General features: G+C 47.2%; 1 protein-coding gene and 1 long non-coding RNA gene across 7 annotated transcripts in view; one reads left to right on the top strand and one right to left on the bottom strand.

Moving 5' to 3' along the window:
- Positions 1–5,980: 5,980 nt before the first annotated feature.
- On the top strand, positions 5,981–7,070 carry LOC111611940. The gene is made up of 2 exons (XR_002754310.1): positions 5,981–6,632; positions 6,709–7,070. It is a non-coding gene; the product is annotated as an uncharacterized LOC111611940 (long non-coding RNA).
- Positions 7,071–14,704: 7,634 nt separating this feature from the next.
- Positions 14,705–19,294, bottom strand: part of LOC102238005 (nesprin-2-like) — a 16,941-nt gene continuing 12,351 nt past the window's right edge. For 5 of the 6 annotated variants that reach the window (XM_023352032.1, XM_023352036.1, XM_023352034.1 and 2 more), the window contains 10 exons: positions 18,661–18,811; positions 18,312–18,494; positions 18,012–18,146; positions 17,750–17,944; positions 17,229–17,544; positions 17,010–17,110; positions 16,090–16,305; positions 15,757–15,903; positions 15,462–15,517; positions 14,705–15,383 (listed from right to left, as the gene is read on the bottom strand). In XM_023352032.1, the coding sequence (XP_023207800.1) occupies positions 15,212–15,383; positions 15,462–15,517; positions 15,757–15,903; positions 16,090–16,305; positions 17,010–17,110; positions 17,229–17,544; positions 17,750–17,944; positions 18,012–18,146; positions 18,312–18,494; positions 18,661–18,811 (1,672 nt within the window). In that variant the 3' untranslated portion in view covers positions 14,705–15,211. The remainder of the gene's footprint in view (positions 15,384–15,461; positions 15,518–15,756; positions 15,904–16,089; positions 16,306–17,009; positions 17,111–17,228; positions 17,545–17,749; positions 17,945–18,011; positions 18,147–18,311; positions 18,495–18,660; positions 18,812–19,294) is intronic. The other variant, XM_014475245.2, reaches the window with a different exon arrangement.

The raw sequence follows: 19,294 nt of genomic DNA on the forward strand, positions 1-19,294 counted from the left end.
GAGGCGTGAAGGAGAGGACGGGGTTAAATTTACAGGAGAAATGGAGGAAAGCGCTTCAAGTTTATAACAAGAAAAAAGAGGGAGGGGGGCAAGAGGGGGGGGGGGTGATCCGTGGGGGGGGGGGGGGGGTGGATTGGGGTAACAAAGGCAACCAGCAGCAGAGAGTCTACGCGCCAGCAGCTTAGTGCCCCTGTGGAGCCGCCTTTGTTCTGCCCCAATGTGGGGGTGAGGGGCAGGAACAATGGCGCAACACTGGGAGGGGGGGCAGAAGGAGAGGGGGGTGACGCATCTTCAGTTGGAAAAACCCAAAAAGTTTTGTTCTGGTCCAGTAAAACCCTCAGTGTTCCTGCAGTAGATCCAGTCATCCATTAGATCCACTGATCCCTGACTGGGCCCAACCGGGTTAGCCAGGACCGGTGGCTAACACCTGGCTAACTCTTCTGCTAGCTCGGTTGCTAACTGTTCCAGATAAACATGAGCCTAACATGAAGCTAGTCTCGGCGCTGAGTCACGTGGATTCAAACAGAACCTGAAGGAACCGCAGCTGGTGACCCGTCTGGAACCAGTCACCTGTCCCAGTTGGACTGGTTGGACTGGATAACAGACTGGGACTCAATCCAAAGGTTGTGGGTTTGACTCCAACTTCACAGGTTGATGAGCTCCTGGGGAAAACCCCAAGTGGATGGATGATTAATCTCTGCACACAACTTGTGGAAGTGGGGGAGGTCAGAGGTCATCCAGATGAGAGGGTTTCAGGTCTTTCTCCTCTGTAGTGGTGCCCATTCTGATTGGCTGCCACTAGGAAACTTAGCAACACACGTGCACCAAAGCAGAGTGCTAGCTAGCATTAGCTTTGGAGACTCAGTGCAAACATGTTCAATACACAGCTGAAGTTTGCTTCTGATTGAATTCTGATTCAGCACTGGATGACCAGCCTAGCGATGCTAGTTGTTAGCCACTGAGGTAACTTTGCTGGTCCCGTTATCCTCACACTGGGCCATGAATCTGAGTGGACTGGCCTCCAGAACCAGAACCAGAATGTTTGGGCCTCCTGGAAGCTGCTGAACCCGTTCTAACCGATGATGTTTGTAATGTTCCTTTAAATACGTCCAGGACCCAGTGACTGGTTCTGACCCAGTGTGTTACCATGGTTACAGCAGTCCCTAGGCTCGAGTGAAACGAGAGCGGTTCCCTGAAACCAGTACAAACATTTTCCAGTTATCAATCCAGCTTCATCCATGGAGAACGGATCAGCCCAGTTTGAAGAGCTACTGGTTCACCAGTAAGCCCAGTTTGCCCCAGTATGGCCTCCCATTTGGGTCGGAGGAGGCAGAGCAGAACCAGAGCTTTGGTTCTTCCCACTAATCAGTGTGAGGTGAGGGCTAATTAGGCTGCAACAACACACACACACACACACACGCACGCACGCACGCACGCACGCACGCACGCACGCACGCACGCACGCACGCCCGCACGCACACACACACACACACACACACACACACACACACACACACACACACACACACACACACACACACACACACACACACACACACACACACACACAGGCCTTCAGGGAGACATGTTTCATCTTTAAAATGTCCATCCTGCTCCAGTGTCTGTCTGTCTGTACAGATGGATAGATGGATGTAACCAGGTGTTTACGAGCTCAGAGGCTCTGGTGACATCAAGGTGTGTGTGTGTGTGCGTGTGTGTGTGTGTGTGTGTGTGTGTGTGTGTGTGTGTGTGTGTGTGCATGATTGAACAGGCCAAACCACAGCAGACAGAAAGGAAGGCAGATCAGCGAAACAGAGTGAAAGCAGCGAGACGGAGCATCGATCTGACACCAACCTGGACAGGTCACCATCCAGAGAGGAAGAGGAGGAAGAAGAGGAAATAGTTTCTGTGTCTCTGCCATCATTTGTGTTCCACAGGAAGTTGATGTTTCATCACCTCCTCTTTTCTTCCACCCTTGTCCCTGGTGGAGTCAGGAGGTGCTGGTGTCTCTCCAGTGAGACATTTCGGGCAAGAGGCGGGCTCACCTGGACGGGTCTGCAGATTTTCTCATCACAAATGGAAATTTTAACGGTATGATGTAATTCCTGCAAACCGTTTTCTCTCATGTTCCCATTTCTACTTCAGATTTCTGTGTCTCTTGGGTTAGGGTTAGGGTTGGTAGGGTTCTTGAACGTTACAATTCACAAAACCTTTCATCATCCATAGTTTGCATCACAGCATCGATATAACTGCAGAATCATGCTACATGACCAGTCTCAAACCAGTCTGAAACCAGTCTGAAACTAGTCTGACAATAGTCTGAAACCAGTCTGACAATAGTCTGAAACCAGTCTAACACCAATCTGAAACCAGTCTGAAACCAGGCTGAAAATGGTCTGAAACCAGTCTGACACCAATCTGAAAGCAGTCTGAAACCAGGCTGAAAATAGTCTGAAACCAGTCTAACACCAATCTGAAACCAGTCTGAAAGCAGGCTGAAACCAGTCTGAAAATAGTCTGAAACCAGGCTGAAACCAGTCTGAAACCAGTCTGAAAATAGTCTGAAACCAGGCTGAAACCAGTCTGACAATAGTCTGAAACCAGGCTGAAAATAGACTGAAACCAGTCTGAAACCAGTCTGAAAGCAGGCTGAAACCAGTCTGACACCAGTCTGGAAATAGTCTGAAACCAGTCTGACAATAGTCTGACACCAGTCTGGAAATAGTCTGAAACCAGTCTGAAAATAGTCTGAAACCAGTCTGACAATAGTCTGAAACCAGGCTGAAAATAGACTGAAACCAGGCTGAAAATAGACTGAAACCAGTCTGAAAGCAGGCTGAAACCAGTCTGACACCAGTCTAAAACCAATCTGAAACCAGGCTAAAAATAGTCTGAAACCAGTCTGACAACAGTCTGAAACCAGTCTGACACCAGTCTGGAAATAGTCTGAAACCAGGCTGAAACCAGTCTGAAAATAGTCTGAAACCAGTCTGACAATAGTCTGAAACCAGGCTGAAACCAGTCTGAAAATAGTCTGAAACCAGGCTGAAACCAGTCTGAAAATAGTCTGAAACCAGTCTGACAATAGTCTGAAACCAGTCTGACAATAGTCTGAAACCAGGCTGAAAATAGACTGAAACCAATCTGAAACCAGTCTGAAACCAGGCTGAAAATAGTCTGAAACCAGGCTAAAAATAGTCTGAAACCAGTCTGAAAGCAGGCTGAAACCAGTCTGACACCAGTCTGAAAATAGTCTGAAACCAGTCTGAAAATAGTCTGAAACCAGTCTGACAATAGTCTGAAACCAGTCTGAGAATAGTCTGAAACCAGGCTGAAAATAGTCTGAAACCAGGCTGAAAATAGTCTGAAACCAGTCTGAAAGCAGGCTGAAACCAGTCTGGAAATAGTCTGAAAGCAGTCTGACAATAGTCTGAAACCAGGCTGAAAATAGTCTGAAACCAGTCTGACAATAGTCTGAAACCAGTCTGAAAGCAGGCTGAAACCAGTCTGACACCAGTCTGGAAATAGTCTGAAACCAGTCTGAAACCAGTCTGAAAATAGTCTGAAACCAGGCTGACAATAGTCTGAAACCAGTCTGAAAATAGTCTGAAACCAGTCTGAAAATAGTCTGAAACCAGTCTGAAAGCAGGCTGAAACCAGTCTGACACCAGTCTGGAAATAGTCTCAAACCAGGCTGAAACCATTCTGAAAATATTCTGAAACCAGTCTGACACCAATCTGAAACCAGTCTGACAATAGTCTCAAACCAGTCTGAAAATAGTCTGAAACCAGGCTGAAACCAGTCTGAAAATAGTCTGAAACCAGTCTGACAATAGTCTGAAACCAGTCTGAGAATAGTCTGAAACCAGGCTGAAAATAGTCTGAAACCAGGCTGAAAGCAGGCTGAAACCAGTCTGACACCAGTCTGGAAATAGTCTGAAAGCAGTCTGACAATAGTCTGAAACCAGGCTGAAAATAGTCTGAAACCAGTCTGACAATAGTCTGAAACCAGTCTGAAAGCAGGCTGAAACCAGTCTGACACCAGTCTGGAAATAGTCTGAAACCAGGCTGAAACCAGTCTGAAAATAGTCTGAAACCAGTCTGACAATAGTCTGAAACCAGTCTGACAATAGTCTGAAACCAGGCTGAAAATAGACTGAAACCAATCTGAAACCAGTCTGAAACCAGGCTGAAAATAGTCTGAAACCAGGCTAAAAATAGTCTGAAACCAGTCTGAAACCAGTCTGACACCAGTCTGAAAATAGTCTGAAACCAGTCTGAAACCAGTCTGAAAGCAGGCTGAAACCAGTCTGACACCAGTCTGGAAATAGTCTGAAACCAGTCTGAAAATAGTCTGAAACCAGTCTGAAAATAGTCTGAAACCAGGCTGACAATAGTCTGAAACCAGTCTGAAAATAGTCTGAAACCAGTCTGAAAATAGTCTGAAACCAGTCTGAAAGCAGGCTGAAACCAGTCTGGAAATAGTCTGAAACCAGGCTGAAAATAGTCTGAAACCAGTCTGACACCAATCTGAAACCAGTCTGACAATAGTCTCAAACCAGTCTGAAAATAGTCTGAAACCAGGCTGAAACCAGTCTGAAAATATTCTGAAACCAGTCTGACACCAATCTGGAAATAGTCTGAAACCAGGCTGAAACCAGTCTGAAAATAGTCTGAAACCAGTCTGACAATAGTCTGAAACCAGGCTGAAAATAGACTGAAACCAATCTGAAACCAGTCTGAAACCAGGCTGAAAATAGTCTGAAACCAGGCTAAAAATAGTCTGAAACCAGTCTGAAAGCAGGCTGAAACCAGTCTGACACCAGTCTGAAAATAGTCTGAAACCAGTCTGAAAATAGTCTGAAACCAGGCTGACAATAGTCTGAAACCAGTCTGAAAATAGTCTGAAACCAGTCTGAAAATAGTCTGAAACCAGTCTGAAAGCAGGCTGAAACCAGTCTGACAATAGTCTCAAACCAGTCTGAAAATAGTCTGAAACCAGGCTGAAACCAGTCTGAAAATAGTCTGAAACCAGTCTGACAATAGTCTGAAACCAGTCTGAAAATAGTCTGAAACCAGGCTGAAAATAGTCTGAAACCAGTCTGAAAGCAGGCTGAAACCAGTCTGACACCAGTCTGGAAATAGTCTGAAAGCAGTCTGACAATAGTCTGAAACCAGTCTGAAAGCAGGCTGAAACCAGTCTGACACCAGTCTGGAAATAGTCTGAAACCAGGCTGACAATAGTCTGAAACCAGGCTGAAAATAGACTGAAACCAATCTGAAACCAGTCTGAAACCAGGCTGAAAATAGTCTGAAACCAGGCTAAAAATAGTCTGAAACCAGTCTGAAAGCAGGCTGAAACCAGTCTGACACCAGTCTGAAAATAGTCTGAAACCAGTCTGAAAGCAGGCTGAAACCAGTCTGACACCAGTCTGGAAATAGTCTGAAACCAGTCTGAAAATAGTCTGAAACCAGTCTGAAAATAGTCTGAAACCAGGCTGACAATAGTCTGAAACCAGTCTCAAAATAGTCTGAAACCAGTCTGAAAATAGTCTGAAACCAGTCTGAAAGCAGGCTGAAACCAGTCTGACACCAGTCTGGAAATATTCTGAAACCAGTCTGACACCAATCTCAAACCAGTCTGACAATAGTCTCAAACCAGTCTGAAAATAGTCTGAAACCAGGCTGAAACCAGTCTGAAAATATTCTGAAACCAGTCTGACACCAATCTGAAACCAGTCTGAAACTAGTCTGACACCAGTCTGACACCAGTCTGAAACTAGTCTGAAACCAGGCTGAAAATAGTCTGACACCAGTCAGAAACCAGTCTGCAACCTGTCTGAAACCAGTCTGCCTACTGGCTTCCTGACAGACTGGTTTTCGGGCCGTTGCCTCTGTGATCCAGTCCAGCCTGCGGTTCTGCATGGCTGCATGTTTGTCTGACCTGCTGAGTCAGAAAGAGGTCAAAGGTTATGGAAGGTTTGTGGTGCCACTTTTCCATCCTGATGCATTCACACGCTGCGATGTGGCAGCAGCATTCTGTGCTGTGATTGGCTGAGGCAGCTGTAATGGGAGGAGCTTAGCTGGGATTAACTGGGATCTGTAATGGATCGTATAATAACAGAGGAAGAGGAGGAAGAGGCTGCAGGATGGAGAAGTGGAATAAATCAACCTGAAGGGAAATACATGAAAGGAGATGATGATGATGATGATGATGAAGGCCTGGAGAAAGATAACGAGGAGCAGAACGAGCTTGTTAGCGCAGGGAGGAAGAGGAGGAGTTCTCCACTAAACGGGACAAGAAGGAACAAAAGAAAAAGGACTTCCTGCCATGATGGCAGCCATCTTGACCGCCATCTTTAACCAGATGGACGAACTGCAGCCAGCGTTGTCCTGGGAGACGAACAGAACTGGAAGTTCTGGAGTGTCAGGATCGGTGTTTTGTTTTTTTTGTTTTTGTGGAGGCCTGCTGCTTCCCACTTCCTCCACCAGATGCCACCTAGGAGCAGAGCCCCTGGAGAGGCGTGGGGTCGAACCCGGGGACACACCTGTGGCGCATTGTCTGACAGAGGCTGGGAGTATTTAAGAAGCGGCGAGCTGACACTTCCTTGCCTGAGTGTTTGTTTACCTTGGTAACAAATCGTTCCTGAGTAGGCCCTCTGAGCATTTCCTGAGATAATCGCCTCCTGTGTTTTTTCCTGTTGTCAGGTTTACCTGGATTCCTCCGGAGTTTTCCGAGAGGAGAGTTCTGTGGGTCGTTTGTCCCGGACTACGACCAGCCGCCAGTTCGCTCCTCCACTCAGCCTGACTTACCTGTCCGCCCTCCAACGGTTCGTTGCCTCTCCACGCCGCCCCTGGGTCCGTTGTTGCTCCAAAGGAAACATCCATCCGCTCCTATTAAGCCTTTCCCTTCGTCAACATATATATTCATCCACCTTCCTGGATTCGTATATTTTAACAGCTTCTCCTCGTTGACAGTGGCTGAACTGGTTGTCCCTTCCAGACTCCTGCTCCGTGTTTTCTCCCCAACCCTATACCCTCGTGTCAATAAACTTCATTATTGTTTTGCACACGCGTCTCCTGATTGTGTTCGTGCATGTGGGTTCGTAAACTGGAACCAAACATGACATGGAGTCAGAGGTCTGACATGTGCAGGTCTCCATGGAGATTCAGGGTAACACCTGTTGGTCTCCATGGCAACTGGGGAGGGGAGAAGGATACCCAAAGAGACTGAATCAGGAACCAATCAAACCTGGTTTCACGTTATTAAATTATTACTATATTATTATACGTTTCAGAGAATCTGGTTGCTGTTCCTTCCTCTGGCTCTTCATCATTGTCATCATCATCATCATCACTCTGGTTTAGAAGTGTGTGTGGCTCAGACAGAGGAAGACGAGGCTGGATGGAGGGAAAAGATGAAGGTCAGCATGAGGAGTGGGAGGAGCTTTTCTCTTTTCAGTGGTGGTGCAGCGATGCATGTCAGCGTCCTCCACCCCCCAAAAACCCACTGCATCCCGTCCACAAAGAAGATAGGCGGGGCGTGTGTGTGTGTGTGTGCCAGCCAGTCTGAACTAAAGACCGCCAAAACACTGAAGTGTGACTCATCACAGAGGATTACCTCCCTGCCCCTCCGGCTTCACTCTGACTGCTTTTATGAAACAGAACCATGAAAAGTTCTGGGCTGCAGGACGCGGAGCTCCGCCGCCGTCCAGCAGCCTGGCCGCCATCATGGCATCTGGTCTCAGGTTGGAGCTGCGTCCTGATTGGTCCAGTTCTGAACATCATTTTCATTCAGGAAAGATTTAGACAGGAGCTGCAGAGATGTTAGAATAAGGAGGAGGAGATTCTCAGCTCATTAATCCGGATCATTATTATTATTATCATCTCCTTCCTCCACCTCATCTCTTCTTCCTCACTCACTCCTGATTTCCCGTCACGCTGGAGCTTCAGAACCGGATCAGAACCAGTGTACAGAACAGCCATCATGCTGCAGCTGTTGTTCCATCCAACCTGAAGCTAATCTCTTCAGTGTTACATAAAGGAGAATCTTTATGTAACCGATCTGTATTTTAGCTCTAAAAGTAAATATTTTATTTATTGTTGCGTTGGCAGAATGAGGCCGATCAGCTTCCGTTTTCCTCCAGTCTGCTAACACTTCCTGTTTGCCTGACACGGCGGTCCCAGAGGTTTGGGTTGGTTACAATAATCTGTTGATTCGCTCCAGTGATCCCCTTCCTCAGAGTGGAAGCCTGTCAGTCTGGCGCTCTGCTGTCAGATCCTTCCTGATGTCAGTTCTTCTTCTGGTGTTCTCCTGAATGTTTCTGGGTTCATACTGCCATCTTACCGCCACTGAAGCAGAAATCAGCTCCAAGCTCCAGAAAACAGGAACGAGTCGCCATCAGACATCCAGCAGGTCAGAGAATCCCAGAAAAGAGGAAGAAGAATCATCACAGCTTTAATCTGATGTTCATGGAAGCCGATTAAATATTTGAACTGAAGGGGATCTAACTGTGAAGGTGGCTTCAGAGTGTAAATATTTATTTATCTTTAATTTGTGTGTTTGCTCTTCAATGAGCCTCCAGCTCACAATGAAGCTCAGGAGATACGAGATTATTCTGCAGTAAATCTGATTCATCTGCTGACCGCTCATCCTCAGCAGGAAGGAAAACAGAAACACAGAGAACAACAACAGGCTGCGACTCATCACTCACTGGAAAAACAGCAACGATAAGCTGGTTAGCTAAGCTACAGAAACATAAACTGGATTATGTAGCAATGAGATCATAAACTACAGAAGGAGAAATAAAGCTGGGGTTAATTACAATCATCAAATCTAAATGAAGCTAATGATAAATTAAGTTAACATGAACCACAGGAAGATAAATTACAAAACATTTATCAATTCATAATGTAAAGGTGAAATGAATGTAGCTAAGGTAAGCAAAGATAAGTCAGGCTAAAACTATTGTTGAAGTTAAACATGTAAGTTAAGTTATGCTAATGTAGCAAGTGTGTAAAAATGTTTACATTTCACCCCAGTCCATCCTCATTGTCTATGTATATTTGTTTTTCTAGGTTTCTGAATTGTATTTTATTTTGGTGGAGAGCTTTTATTTTCTTGTTTCCTGTTTCCACGTCACATCCTGTGTATTCAAGCTGCCCTCCTCAGTTCACGTTGATCGTACAGAACTGTCTTCTGTTTGTGTATAAAAATATTCAAAAAGTCCTTGAAAGTATGTTTGTTAAACTCGCAACTTGTTATATATTGTGGTTGAACTGTTTTACGTTTAGCGCAGCGCTGGGTATTTAATTCCCACGTTAGTGACATTTATCGAGTTTACGGTGCCAACGTGTTTTTTGTTGTTGTTTGTTTTGTGATTGTTTAAGGTGTGTGTGGGGAAGCCAGAGCCCAAGAACTGCTGTCTGAAAGTATTGTTGTTTTAAACCTGAGAGAGCAGGTTTATTCTGCTCTCTGCTGAATAAACCAAATCAAAAGTTTTACTAATACTCTCTGCTGTCTCAGCCGGAGTTTACCTGCTGCAATACACCCAGAATCCTCGTCCGCTGGTTCCTTTCGCCCATTACACACAACAGACGAGTCAAATGAAGCTAAGGTAACGAACAGAAACATAAACTAATGTTATGTAAATCATGAGAAGGTAAGCTGCAGAAATGAAGATAACAAAGGATAAGATAACTCAGCTAACCTAATCTGATCTAAGGCAGAAGAAAGTAAGCTAAGCTACTTTTCCTAGCTAAGCCAAATTAGCTAACAGTGTGAACCAAAGGAAGACAAATCATAATATCAGCTAACAGCATCAAAGCTGTTCTTTTCTTGTGTTTCATTGTTTGTTTCTTTGAAGCCTAGAGCTGATGCCTGTTGAGAATCTCTGTAAAGACTTAATATCTGCTGTCCGCTAGCTCTGCTAAAATAGCTAGCATGGCTCACAGAGAGAGACAGACAGACAGAGAGAGAAAGACATTCAGCCAGTCTGCGCTCTGGACGTCCCGCTTGCTGCTCTGCTCCATCATAATCCCATTATGTGCAGCAACAACCTGCCAGCTTCGATCTGAGTCGTCATGCCAACCCTCGCCATGGGCCGTCATTGGCTTCTCAGCCAATGAGAAGCCTTCGTGCTGATTAGTGGGCAGTGATCTCATTATGATGTCCCGCTCACTCTGAGATGAAAGAATGGAACGATGGAGAGATGAAGGATGGAGAGATGAAGGATGGAGAGATGAAGGATGGAGAGATGAAGGATGGAGAGATGAAGGATGGAGAGATGAAGGATGGAGAGATGAACGATGGAGAGATGAAGGATGGAGAGATGAACGATGGAGAGATGAAGGATGGAGAGATGAAGGATGGAGAGATGAAGGATGGAGAGATCGTTTCTCCTTCAGTCTGATGGTTTGGCGTCTTGTGATGTCGGTGGTTTTGTGATGTCATCAAACTGTAAAGTTTGTTCAGTTGTTTCCTTTCTCACTGTGTTTCTGGTGTTTAAAGCTCATCCACCCGCCTTGCTGCTGAAATGTGTTAACAGATGAACTTCTCACAGAGTCGGCTGCTGATTTGATGGGTTCAGTTTGAAGAGCAGCAGATCCACTTGGAAACTCTACTGGTTTTCCTGGATATTTCTTGCTGATGATGCAGATTTGTATTCCTCTGATTTGCTCAAATCAGAAGCTAAGCAAGTCCTACATAAGATAAACGAAGCTCAGCTAACTTAAAGATGAAGGACAGCAACATAAACTAAAACTAGTGTGAATGCTGTAAGCTGAAAGATTTGGGTGAAAATGGCAAAAGCATTTGAAGTCTACAGAAAAAGACTTGCAGAAATGTAAGAAATCAATAGAAGCAGCAGAAAAAAGCAAAGGGATGCACAATGTGTAAAGAAAAACAGTTTCAGTCGATGCAAAAATCCCACCCAAAAGAGTATCAGAAAGTGGTGCAGAACAGCGATTACAAAGCTAACGTCACAGCAGATTATAAGGCAGAAGGAGCAAGAAGCTAGTTAGCTGACATACTAACAATGACATCTAGGCTACTGATGTTACCTACAGTAACATACTTCATGTAGTGTGGAAAAAATATTTAAAGGTTATATTAGCTAAAAATCTAAAGCTAGCTAAAGTACTAAATGTAGCATCTATGCTAGTATCTTCGGTAACATACTCCATGCAGAGAGAGCAATTTTTGCAATTCAGTATCATACTGCATTTTAGTGTGAAAAATTAGCTAAAATGCTAATATTAGCTTCAATGCTATCATAATCATGTTGGATTACACTAACATGCTGAGAAACTAATTTAATCAGTTTAGTTAGTCAATTTTGCCTTTTTAGTCAAAATTACCTAAAAAGATAATGCTATCTTCAATGCTATCATCATCATGTTGGCTTACACTAGCATGATGGCTTACAATGCAAATTTGAATAAAATGTCTAACAATAGCACATTAGCTACCGCTACGCTACTTAATAGATTATTGACTATTACAGGACCAGGACTGCTAGCCGAAGTCACTAGCTAAAGTCGGTAGTTGAAGCCGCTAGCTGATGCCACTAGCTGGAAACATTAGCCAAAGTCACTGGCTGAAATCGCTAGCTGAAGCCGCTAGTTGAAGTTGCTAGTAAAAGCCACTACCTGAAGTCGGTAGTTGAAGCCACTAGCCGAAACCACTGGCTGAAGTTGCTAGCTGAAGCCGCTAGCTAATGCCTCTAGCTGGATACGTTAGCTGAAGCCACTAGTTGAAGTGGTTAGTTGAAGCCACTAGCTGGAGACGTTAGCCGAAGGTCCGCAGATCAGCTGCTTTTGGAGGTACCGAGATCAAGACGGAAGCTCAGAGGGGACAGGGCTTTCTCTGTCATGGGCCCCAAATTATGGAACAACTTGCCTTTGCAGGTCAGGGAGGCCCCTTCACTGTCCACTTTTAAAGCTCGTATTAAAACCCATCTATTTTATTTGGCTTTCAACTCTAGCGGGATCTAGTTTTAAATTGTATGTTTTTGTTTTTAAACTGTAAGTTTTATTTTATGCTTTTTTATTGTTATGTTGTGTTTTGATGTACAGCACTTTGTATCAGCTGTGGTTGTTTTAAAGTGCTTTATAAATAAAGTTGGTATGGTATGGTATGGTATGGAAACAGCTAGCTAAAGTCGCTAGTTGAAGCTGCTAGCCAAAGCTGCTAGCTGAAGTAGGTAGTTGAAGACACTAGCTGGAGAGGTTAGCCGAAGCCTCTAGCCAATTCCGTTGGCTGAAGTCGCTAGTTGAAGCCGCTAGCCGAAACCACTGCCTGACGTCGCTAGCTGTAGTCGCTAGCTGATGCCACTAGCTGGAGTCGTTAGCCGAAGCCTCTAGCCAAGGCCGTTAACTAAAGTCGCTAATTGAAGCTGCTAGCCAAAGCCGCTAGTTGACATTGGTAGTTGAAGATGCCACTAGCTGGAGACCTTAGCCGAAGCCTCTAGCTGAAGTCACTAGCTGAAGCCACTAGCTGGAGACGTTAGCCGAAGCAGCTAGCTGAAGTCGATAGTTAAAGCTGCTAGCCAAAGCCGCTAGCTGAAGTACGTAGTTGAAGCCACTAGCTGGAGACGTTAGCCGAAGCCTCTAGCCAAGGTTGTTAGCTAAAGTTGCTAGTTGAAGCTGCTAGCCAAAGCCGCTAGCTGGAGCCAGCAGTGTTTTCGTCTCCATCCTCTGAAGCGGTGAAGCCTCTCATCCTCACTTATCTTCACTTCTCACCTCTATTGGTGGAGCTGGGATTAACGTTCTCAGTTGCTGGGAAGAATCTCCTCTAATTGGATTCCAGGAAAGTTGAAAAGAGGATCAGTGTGAAAGCAGGACATGAAACAGGAAGTGGACCAGAAACAGGAAGTGGACGGGGGGGTGGGGTAGCCGGGAAGTCCTGATGTTCCTCTATCAGGCGCCATCTTTACTCTGGACTGAAGGAAAAACGTCTGCAGACGGTTCTGGAGGCCAAACCAGAACCGGCGGGCTGGATTGACCAATCAGCCGTCAGTTGATGAGTGATCCAACAAGATCTGGGTCAACTGGAGTCAGCTGCACTACTGAGGTCAAAGGTCACCCTGAACTAATCTGGTGGTGGTAAACATGTGCTGGTTCTCTGCTGCTTGGACAGATTTAGCCGTCCCATCAAGACGGCCCAGTAATCCAGCAGAATTGCAGTGGGACCATCAGATGAACTCAGACTGGGAATGACTAGGAATGACTGGGACAAGTTATGGTTCATGTCACCCAATGGACAAATTATTAAACCTTATTAAAAACGTCTCTGGGTTGAGATCGATTCATAGCAGCTGCCATCTTTACGTGTGTTTAAATAATCGAAGCATTAAAGTGGCTGCAGCAGGTCACTGGTGTGTGTGTGTGTGTGTGTGTGGGTGTGTGCCTGCGTGTGTGTGTGGTCTCTAGAGTGAGTCCCATGAGTCAATACAGACCATAATATTGTGAGTTTACCCATAATGCCCTGGGGAAGCGGTGGCTGAGTGAACTCATTGGAGGTTGAATACTGCACTGAGTGGACACTGGGGACCGTAACCACGGAGACACTGGGGACCGTAACCACGGAGACACTGTGACATGTTGCTACAGTTCAAATGAAGATAATTACGTAGTTATGAATGTTTGTTTATGAAAGATAAACATTAAGGTGATCCACTGATCCTCCCAGTGGTGACCAGGAGAACCACTGAGGTCGGTACCAACAGGCTGGTACCAGTGGGTCAGTATCAGTGGGTCGGTACCAACAGGTACCCCCTTTTGGCCCAATCTTTCACATCGGGGCTTCAACATTATTATTTGGGAACTTCTGACTGCCTCCGTTTCCTGGGGTTCTGTTATGATGTGACACAGACTCTATTTTGACCCAGCCGGTTTTCAACCAGCATCTCCTCCTGAGTCTCAGCAGAACCAAACAAAGCCTCCAGTGTTCCTCTGGTGGAGGACAGGCCTGACATTCCCGGAGCCGGAGGAGTCGGAACGCTGCTGGAATGTTCCTGGAATCTGCTGGTTCTGGTCCAACATGTTCTGTGGACACAATATGTCTGCCGTTCGGAAGCTGCAGGTTTTATTTTCCTTCAGTCGATCAGACAACATGAAATTCTGATTTCTTCCTCAATTGATTTAAAACGAACCTGCAGCCGGTCCGCTGGGCAGAACCACCTGGAGCCCAACACGCTCAAGGCTAAGAACTTCCAAGCCTCTCCAGGTCTTTCCAGGTGTTTCCAGGCAGCGCATGAAGCGTTTAAACGTGGAAATTGGATATTCCCAGTGTGGGATTTAACTATGATCTAAAATCCCCTGGAATCTTTTCTCTGCTCACATTAAACCATCCTCCCTGCAGCCGGAGCCGATGGATCTTCACGGATCACTGGACCAATCGGATCCGGTCATCAAACAGAACCGCTGAGGGCGGGGTGGTCGGGTCCAAACAGAACCGCTACCGTTCATCCATCCATCCATCTTCTTCCGCTTATCCGGGGTCGGGTCGCGGGGGTAGCAGCTTCAGAAGGGAGGCCCAGACTTCCCTCTCCTCGGCCTCTTCTTCCAGCTCCTCCGGGGGAATCCCGAGGCGTTCCCAGGCCAGCCGAGAGACATCGTCTCATACCGTTCATCATACTGGAAACATTCTGTCTTTTTATCAAGGTGAAAACTGGAGCAAATTCACAACTTTTATTTATTTTATTCCTTTACAAAAAACTGACTTTTTTACATTTTCCTTCATTTCTAGAAACAAAATATAAAAAGTGAAATGTTCCACATGGCAGATAATCTTCCTGAAATCTGGACAGAGATTATTTTAAAAATTCAAACCTGGAACAAAAAACCATTAAACAAGAAATATTGAAAAAGTAAAACAAGAAGATCTGGTTCAGAGCAAGGCAGCAGGAAAACTCGCTGGAGGGAAAACAAACGAACACATTCTGTTCATGGTCCGGTCCTGAAGTTAAGGAGCCCAGACCCGGTTCATCATGCAGAACCTCCAGAACCAGTAGATCCAGGACGTGGGACCAACGCTTCCTGCTGCCAAGATACGAGAAACCCTGCCAGACTCTTCAAAGAGTTGGACCAGACCGGATTGAACCAGACTGGACCAGATCAAACCGGATGGGATCGGGCGGCGGCTTCAGGAGATTGGGGTTTGGTTCTGAAAGAGTGGGACCCTGAAGGATGACCTTTGACCTGACTAGTTTCAGGTGGGCGGCGGCCCGTTGACGTAGCTCAGCGTCAGGTGGAGGGAGCGTGGCATCCTGTTGCTACGGTGACAGGGAGGCTCCATGGCAACCAGGATGAGGCCGGCCAGCAGGGCGAGAGCAGCCAGGAGGAGGAAGAGGAGTGCTGATGAAGAGGAGGAGGAAGATCTGCTGTGGGAGGAGTGTGTGTGAGCAGAACAGGAACTGGATCAAGTTCTGGTTCTGGTCCTGGGACACCTGAATGCTCACCTGGGTTCAGAGAGAAGCTGCTCCTCTTCATCACAGCAGGACGACTCCTCTTCCTCCTGATTAACAGGAAGTAGATCATCAGAATTCTGGAGGAGTGACGCCTCTTGATAGCGAACATCTTTTTTTTGGTAATGCTTTGTTGGGGTTTTTTGACAGAGGTAATGAGAGAAGGCTGAGGTCACTAGGGCGGGAATCGAACCTGCGACGGCCTTGCCGAGGACTGAGGCCTCCATATGTGGGTTGTGCTCAACCGCTGTGCCACCAGAACATTTTACCTGTAACCTGCTGGACTCACCTGTAGAGCTGACTGCAGGTAACCAATCACAGCTCCTGCTGGTTCCCTGGAGGAGGGGACAGGAAGAGGATGCTGTCTGTCGTCATGACGACACCAGCTGTCGAAATGAAGATCCTGCTGAGTCAGAATATCACTATGGAGACGGTCCTGAAAACACAGATCCAATCATAATCAGGAGGGGCTCTGATTGGTCAGATTTCAGCCTATGAAGCTGAGGGATTATTACTTAATCTCTGGCTGAACCAGAGATTAGCACCAAGTTCCATCTAGAACCGGGAACAAAACCAGAACCTTCAGAATCGGCTCTAAAACACTTCCAGTCAGCGAGCCCACCTTCCCGTCTCCGTCCGTCTGCACCGCCCTGGAACAGGAAGTCATGATCTCTGCAGGGGTGGAGCTTTGGACCCTCAGCCACGCCTTGACCCGCCCACCGTCAAACCTCATTGGCTTGTTGACATCTCCTTCAGGAGTCGAGGCGGCCCATTGGTCCTCTTCCTGTCTGATGGCTACAGGTGAGAACAGACCTGGTTCTGTTTGGCCTGTCCATTCCTGAAGAAAAGGAAATTTGGTCAGACGGTTATATGCTTGGTCAGTTGGTCCGTCTGCGTAGGACCCATGGGGCCCACAGTGGGTTCTGGAGGCCCGGCATCCTGCATGATTCACTTCCCTCCCTGGTCAGTGACAGGCACCACTGGATCCAGCTGTGTTAAACCAGGAGAGAACTAAAAGAGATGCCAGGCCTCCAGGACCCGCTGGACCCGCCTGGACCTGCTGCGTTAGAAGGTTTGAACAGGTCTGGGTTGATGTGACCTGAAGTCCGAGAGACTAAAGATCCATCTGCAGTTTTCTACCAAAATCCAGATTTCTGCTTCCAGACTTCTGGTTTTCAAACACTTCATGTTTCCAGTCATGGCTTCTGGCTTCTTAGGATAGAGACCCACAGCATCACAGGTCCTCCACCATGCGTCCCAGTGGGCATGAGGAGCCTGGAGCGTTTCTTACTGAAGGTTCGATGTCGGATGTCTGGATTCAAAGGTCTGGAGTCCAAATATGTTAACAGGACGAAGTCAGGCCGAAAATTCTAATGGCAACCTGGTGACAACTCTGAGGACCAGACCCGGACCTGGACCGGACCGGGACCAGGACCAGACCCGGACCAGGACCGGACCCAGACCAGGATTGGACCAGGATCGGACCTGGACCAGGTTCAGACCCAGGCCAGGATCAGACCCGATTGAGGTCATGTGACTCACCAGAGCTGCTTCCTGGTTTGTGATGTCAGCGCTGATGTCAGAGCAGGAGTCAAAGGAGCTCAGGTAGCTCCACCTCTTGGTCTCGTCCGGTTGGCACAGACCTGCAGAGAGGAGCGTCCTGAAGCTGACCGTTATCATCCTCAGGTCTGAACCTCAGATGGAGGCAGCCATGTTGGATCACTGGTTCTGAACTGGGGAGGAACCGGGTCGGGTCGGTACCTGTACAGACGCTGAAGTAGGAAGAGTCTGCATCGTCGTGAGAGAGAGAGCGGCCGATGTCTACCGAAGGGTCCCACTCCAGCCCCAGATGTTCATGGGTAGGCGAGGGCGGAGGGGTCGGAGGTCGACAGGCGAGCCCGGTTGGTGCTGCGTTCAGGGACTGTCTGAAATCTGAAGGAAAGAGCTGGTGGTTTTTTGAAGGTTCACCTCTGAGACGGGTCGGAACCGAGGACAGGTCCAGGTCCGACTGGAGGACAGACTCTGAAGGACAGCCAGAATCTGCAGGCCGGGTCAGAACCGAGTCGTCCTCGAACACCTGCAGGAGGAAGAGGAGGAGGATGAATCTTCATCTTTCTGTTTGGACCCGACCACCCCGCCCTCTTTTCTCCAAGAAATGCAAAGCAAGCATCAAAAATTTCTAACAGTTCATGTCAACTGAACTGGTCCCAGTTTGGACTCTCTCCAGACCCAGAACCTGAGAGTCCAGAACCCGGGCTCAGTTTCAGTGTCTCCATGGTTACCAGCGTGGTGCTGAGCAGCCGGGTGTGCGTGCGGGCGATGTTGTCGTAGACGTGGCTGCAGCGGCGCAGCAGCTCCAGCAGGTGGCTCTCCACGCGGCGCGCGTCGTCCGGCTCGCGGCGCTGCATCAGCTCCTCGCCGCGCCGCAGCAGGTCGTTGACCCGACCCGAGTTCTCGCACAGCGCCTGCTGGAAGGACTGAAGGAGAGGTCATGATGCTGCCACCGCCGTGTTACCGTGATGCTTTGAGCCGTCAGGAACTCACCCGGAGCTTTCTCAGCTTCTCGCAGTTACTTCCTGTCATGTGATCGATTTCCGTGAGGCAAGCGTCCATATCCGCCAACCAGAGCGCAAGCTCCTCCCTCTCTGCTTCAAACTCCTCCCACTCTGAGACGCAGAGCTGAAGACGGAGATAAAAACACGAAAAAACTCATTTAACACAAAAATTATCAGAAAAAAACTCCAGGTAGCCTTTGATATTAATAATTCTAAGAAATGTGTATTGTAACATTTATTACTGAACCCAGGCGGTTTGGTTCTGGTTCTGGTCAGGGTCCAGTCTGACCTGCAGTCGTCCTGTAATGGTTTCCAGTTTGGCGTCCACTTCGTCCCATCGCCGCCCACATTCCCACGCCGCCCCCAGCAGCCGAGCCTGGACGGCGTCCTGGAAGAGCTGAGGAAGGGTCCGGTTCCTCCGGGTCAGGCCGTCCAACCGGATCAGCTGGGATCCCGCCTCGCTCCGCAGCCTCTGAGTCGCGTGCGGCACAAAGTCATCGGCATAAAGCAGCAGATCCACTGCTCACCATGGATTTATATTTAATGATTCATTTGAACCATTTTTTTCAATCATCTCTCCATCATAATAATTTCTAAAATCAGGTGAAATCAGGACCAGCTTTGTCCCACTGCAGTACCTGGAACCTCCTCAGCTCCTCCTTGGAGGCGCTGTAGGTGAGGTGGGCGGGGCTCAAGGTGTTGATGGCCTGCTCAGCCAATCGCAGCCAGGCATCCAGGTGGCTGTGCTCCTGCATGAACTCGTGCCAGAGGACCCATTTCCTGTCCAACCTGCAGGAAGGAGCAAAGAAAACCCAAACACTGTAAACCTTCTGAGAGTAACCATGGGGCTCCTTAGTTCAGAAATTAATTCCTAACTATTCTCAGCGTTAAGAAACGCATTTGTCTTTGTGCAGATTTTCACATTTACCAAAGACAATTTGTTTTTCTTCAATAAATGGAGGCAACCAGCAACTTTCAGAAGGAAGATGTTTTTGATTTACTACAGCAGATCATTGAGGCCGTCAGCGTTCATTCATAAACTCTACAAACTTCCAGAAAACTGTGAAACAGGCGAAACACCGAGTGTCTTTCAATCTACACTAAAAACCAGCTGGTTAGAGTTGCTTTGATTAATAATAACTGGAACATTGATCAACATTTTGATTAATCAACATTTTGATTAATCAACATTTTGATGTGTAACGATGGCAAAATGTTTCTGACTGACTGACTGACTGACTGACTGACTGACTGACTGACTCCCTCCATTAG

This window comes from Xiphophorus maculatus, chromosome 18 (genome assembly GCF_002775205.1).
Source record: "Xiphophorus maculatus strain JP 163 A chromosome 18, X_maculatus-5.0-male, whole genome shotgun sequence".
NCBI classification, from domain to species: domain Eukaryota; kingdom Metazoa; phylum Chordata; class Actinopteri; order Cyprinodontiformes; family Poeciliidae; genus Xiphophorus; species Xiphophorus maculatus.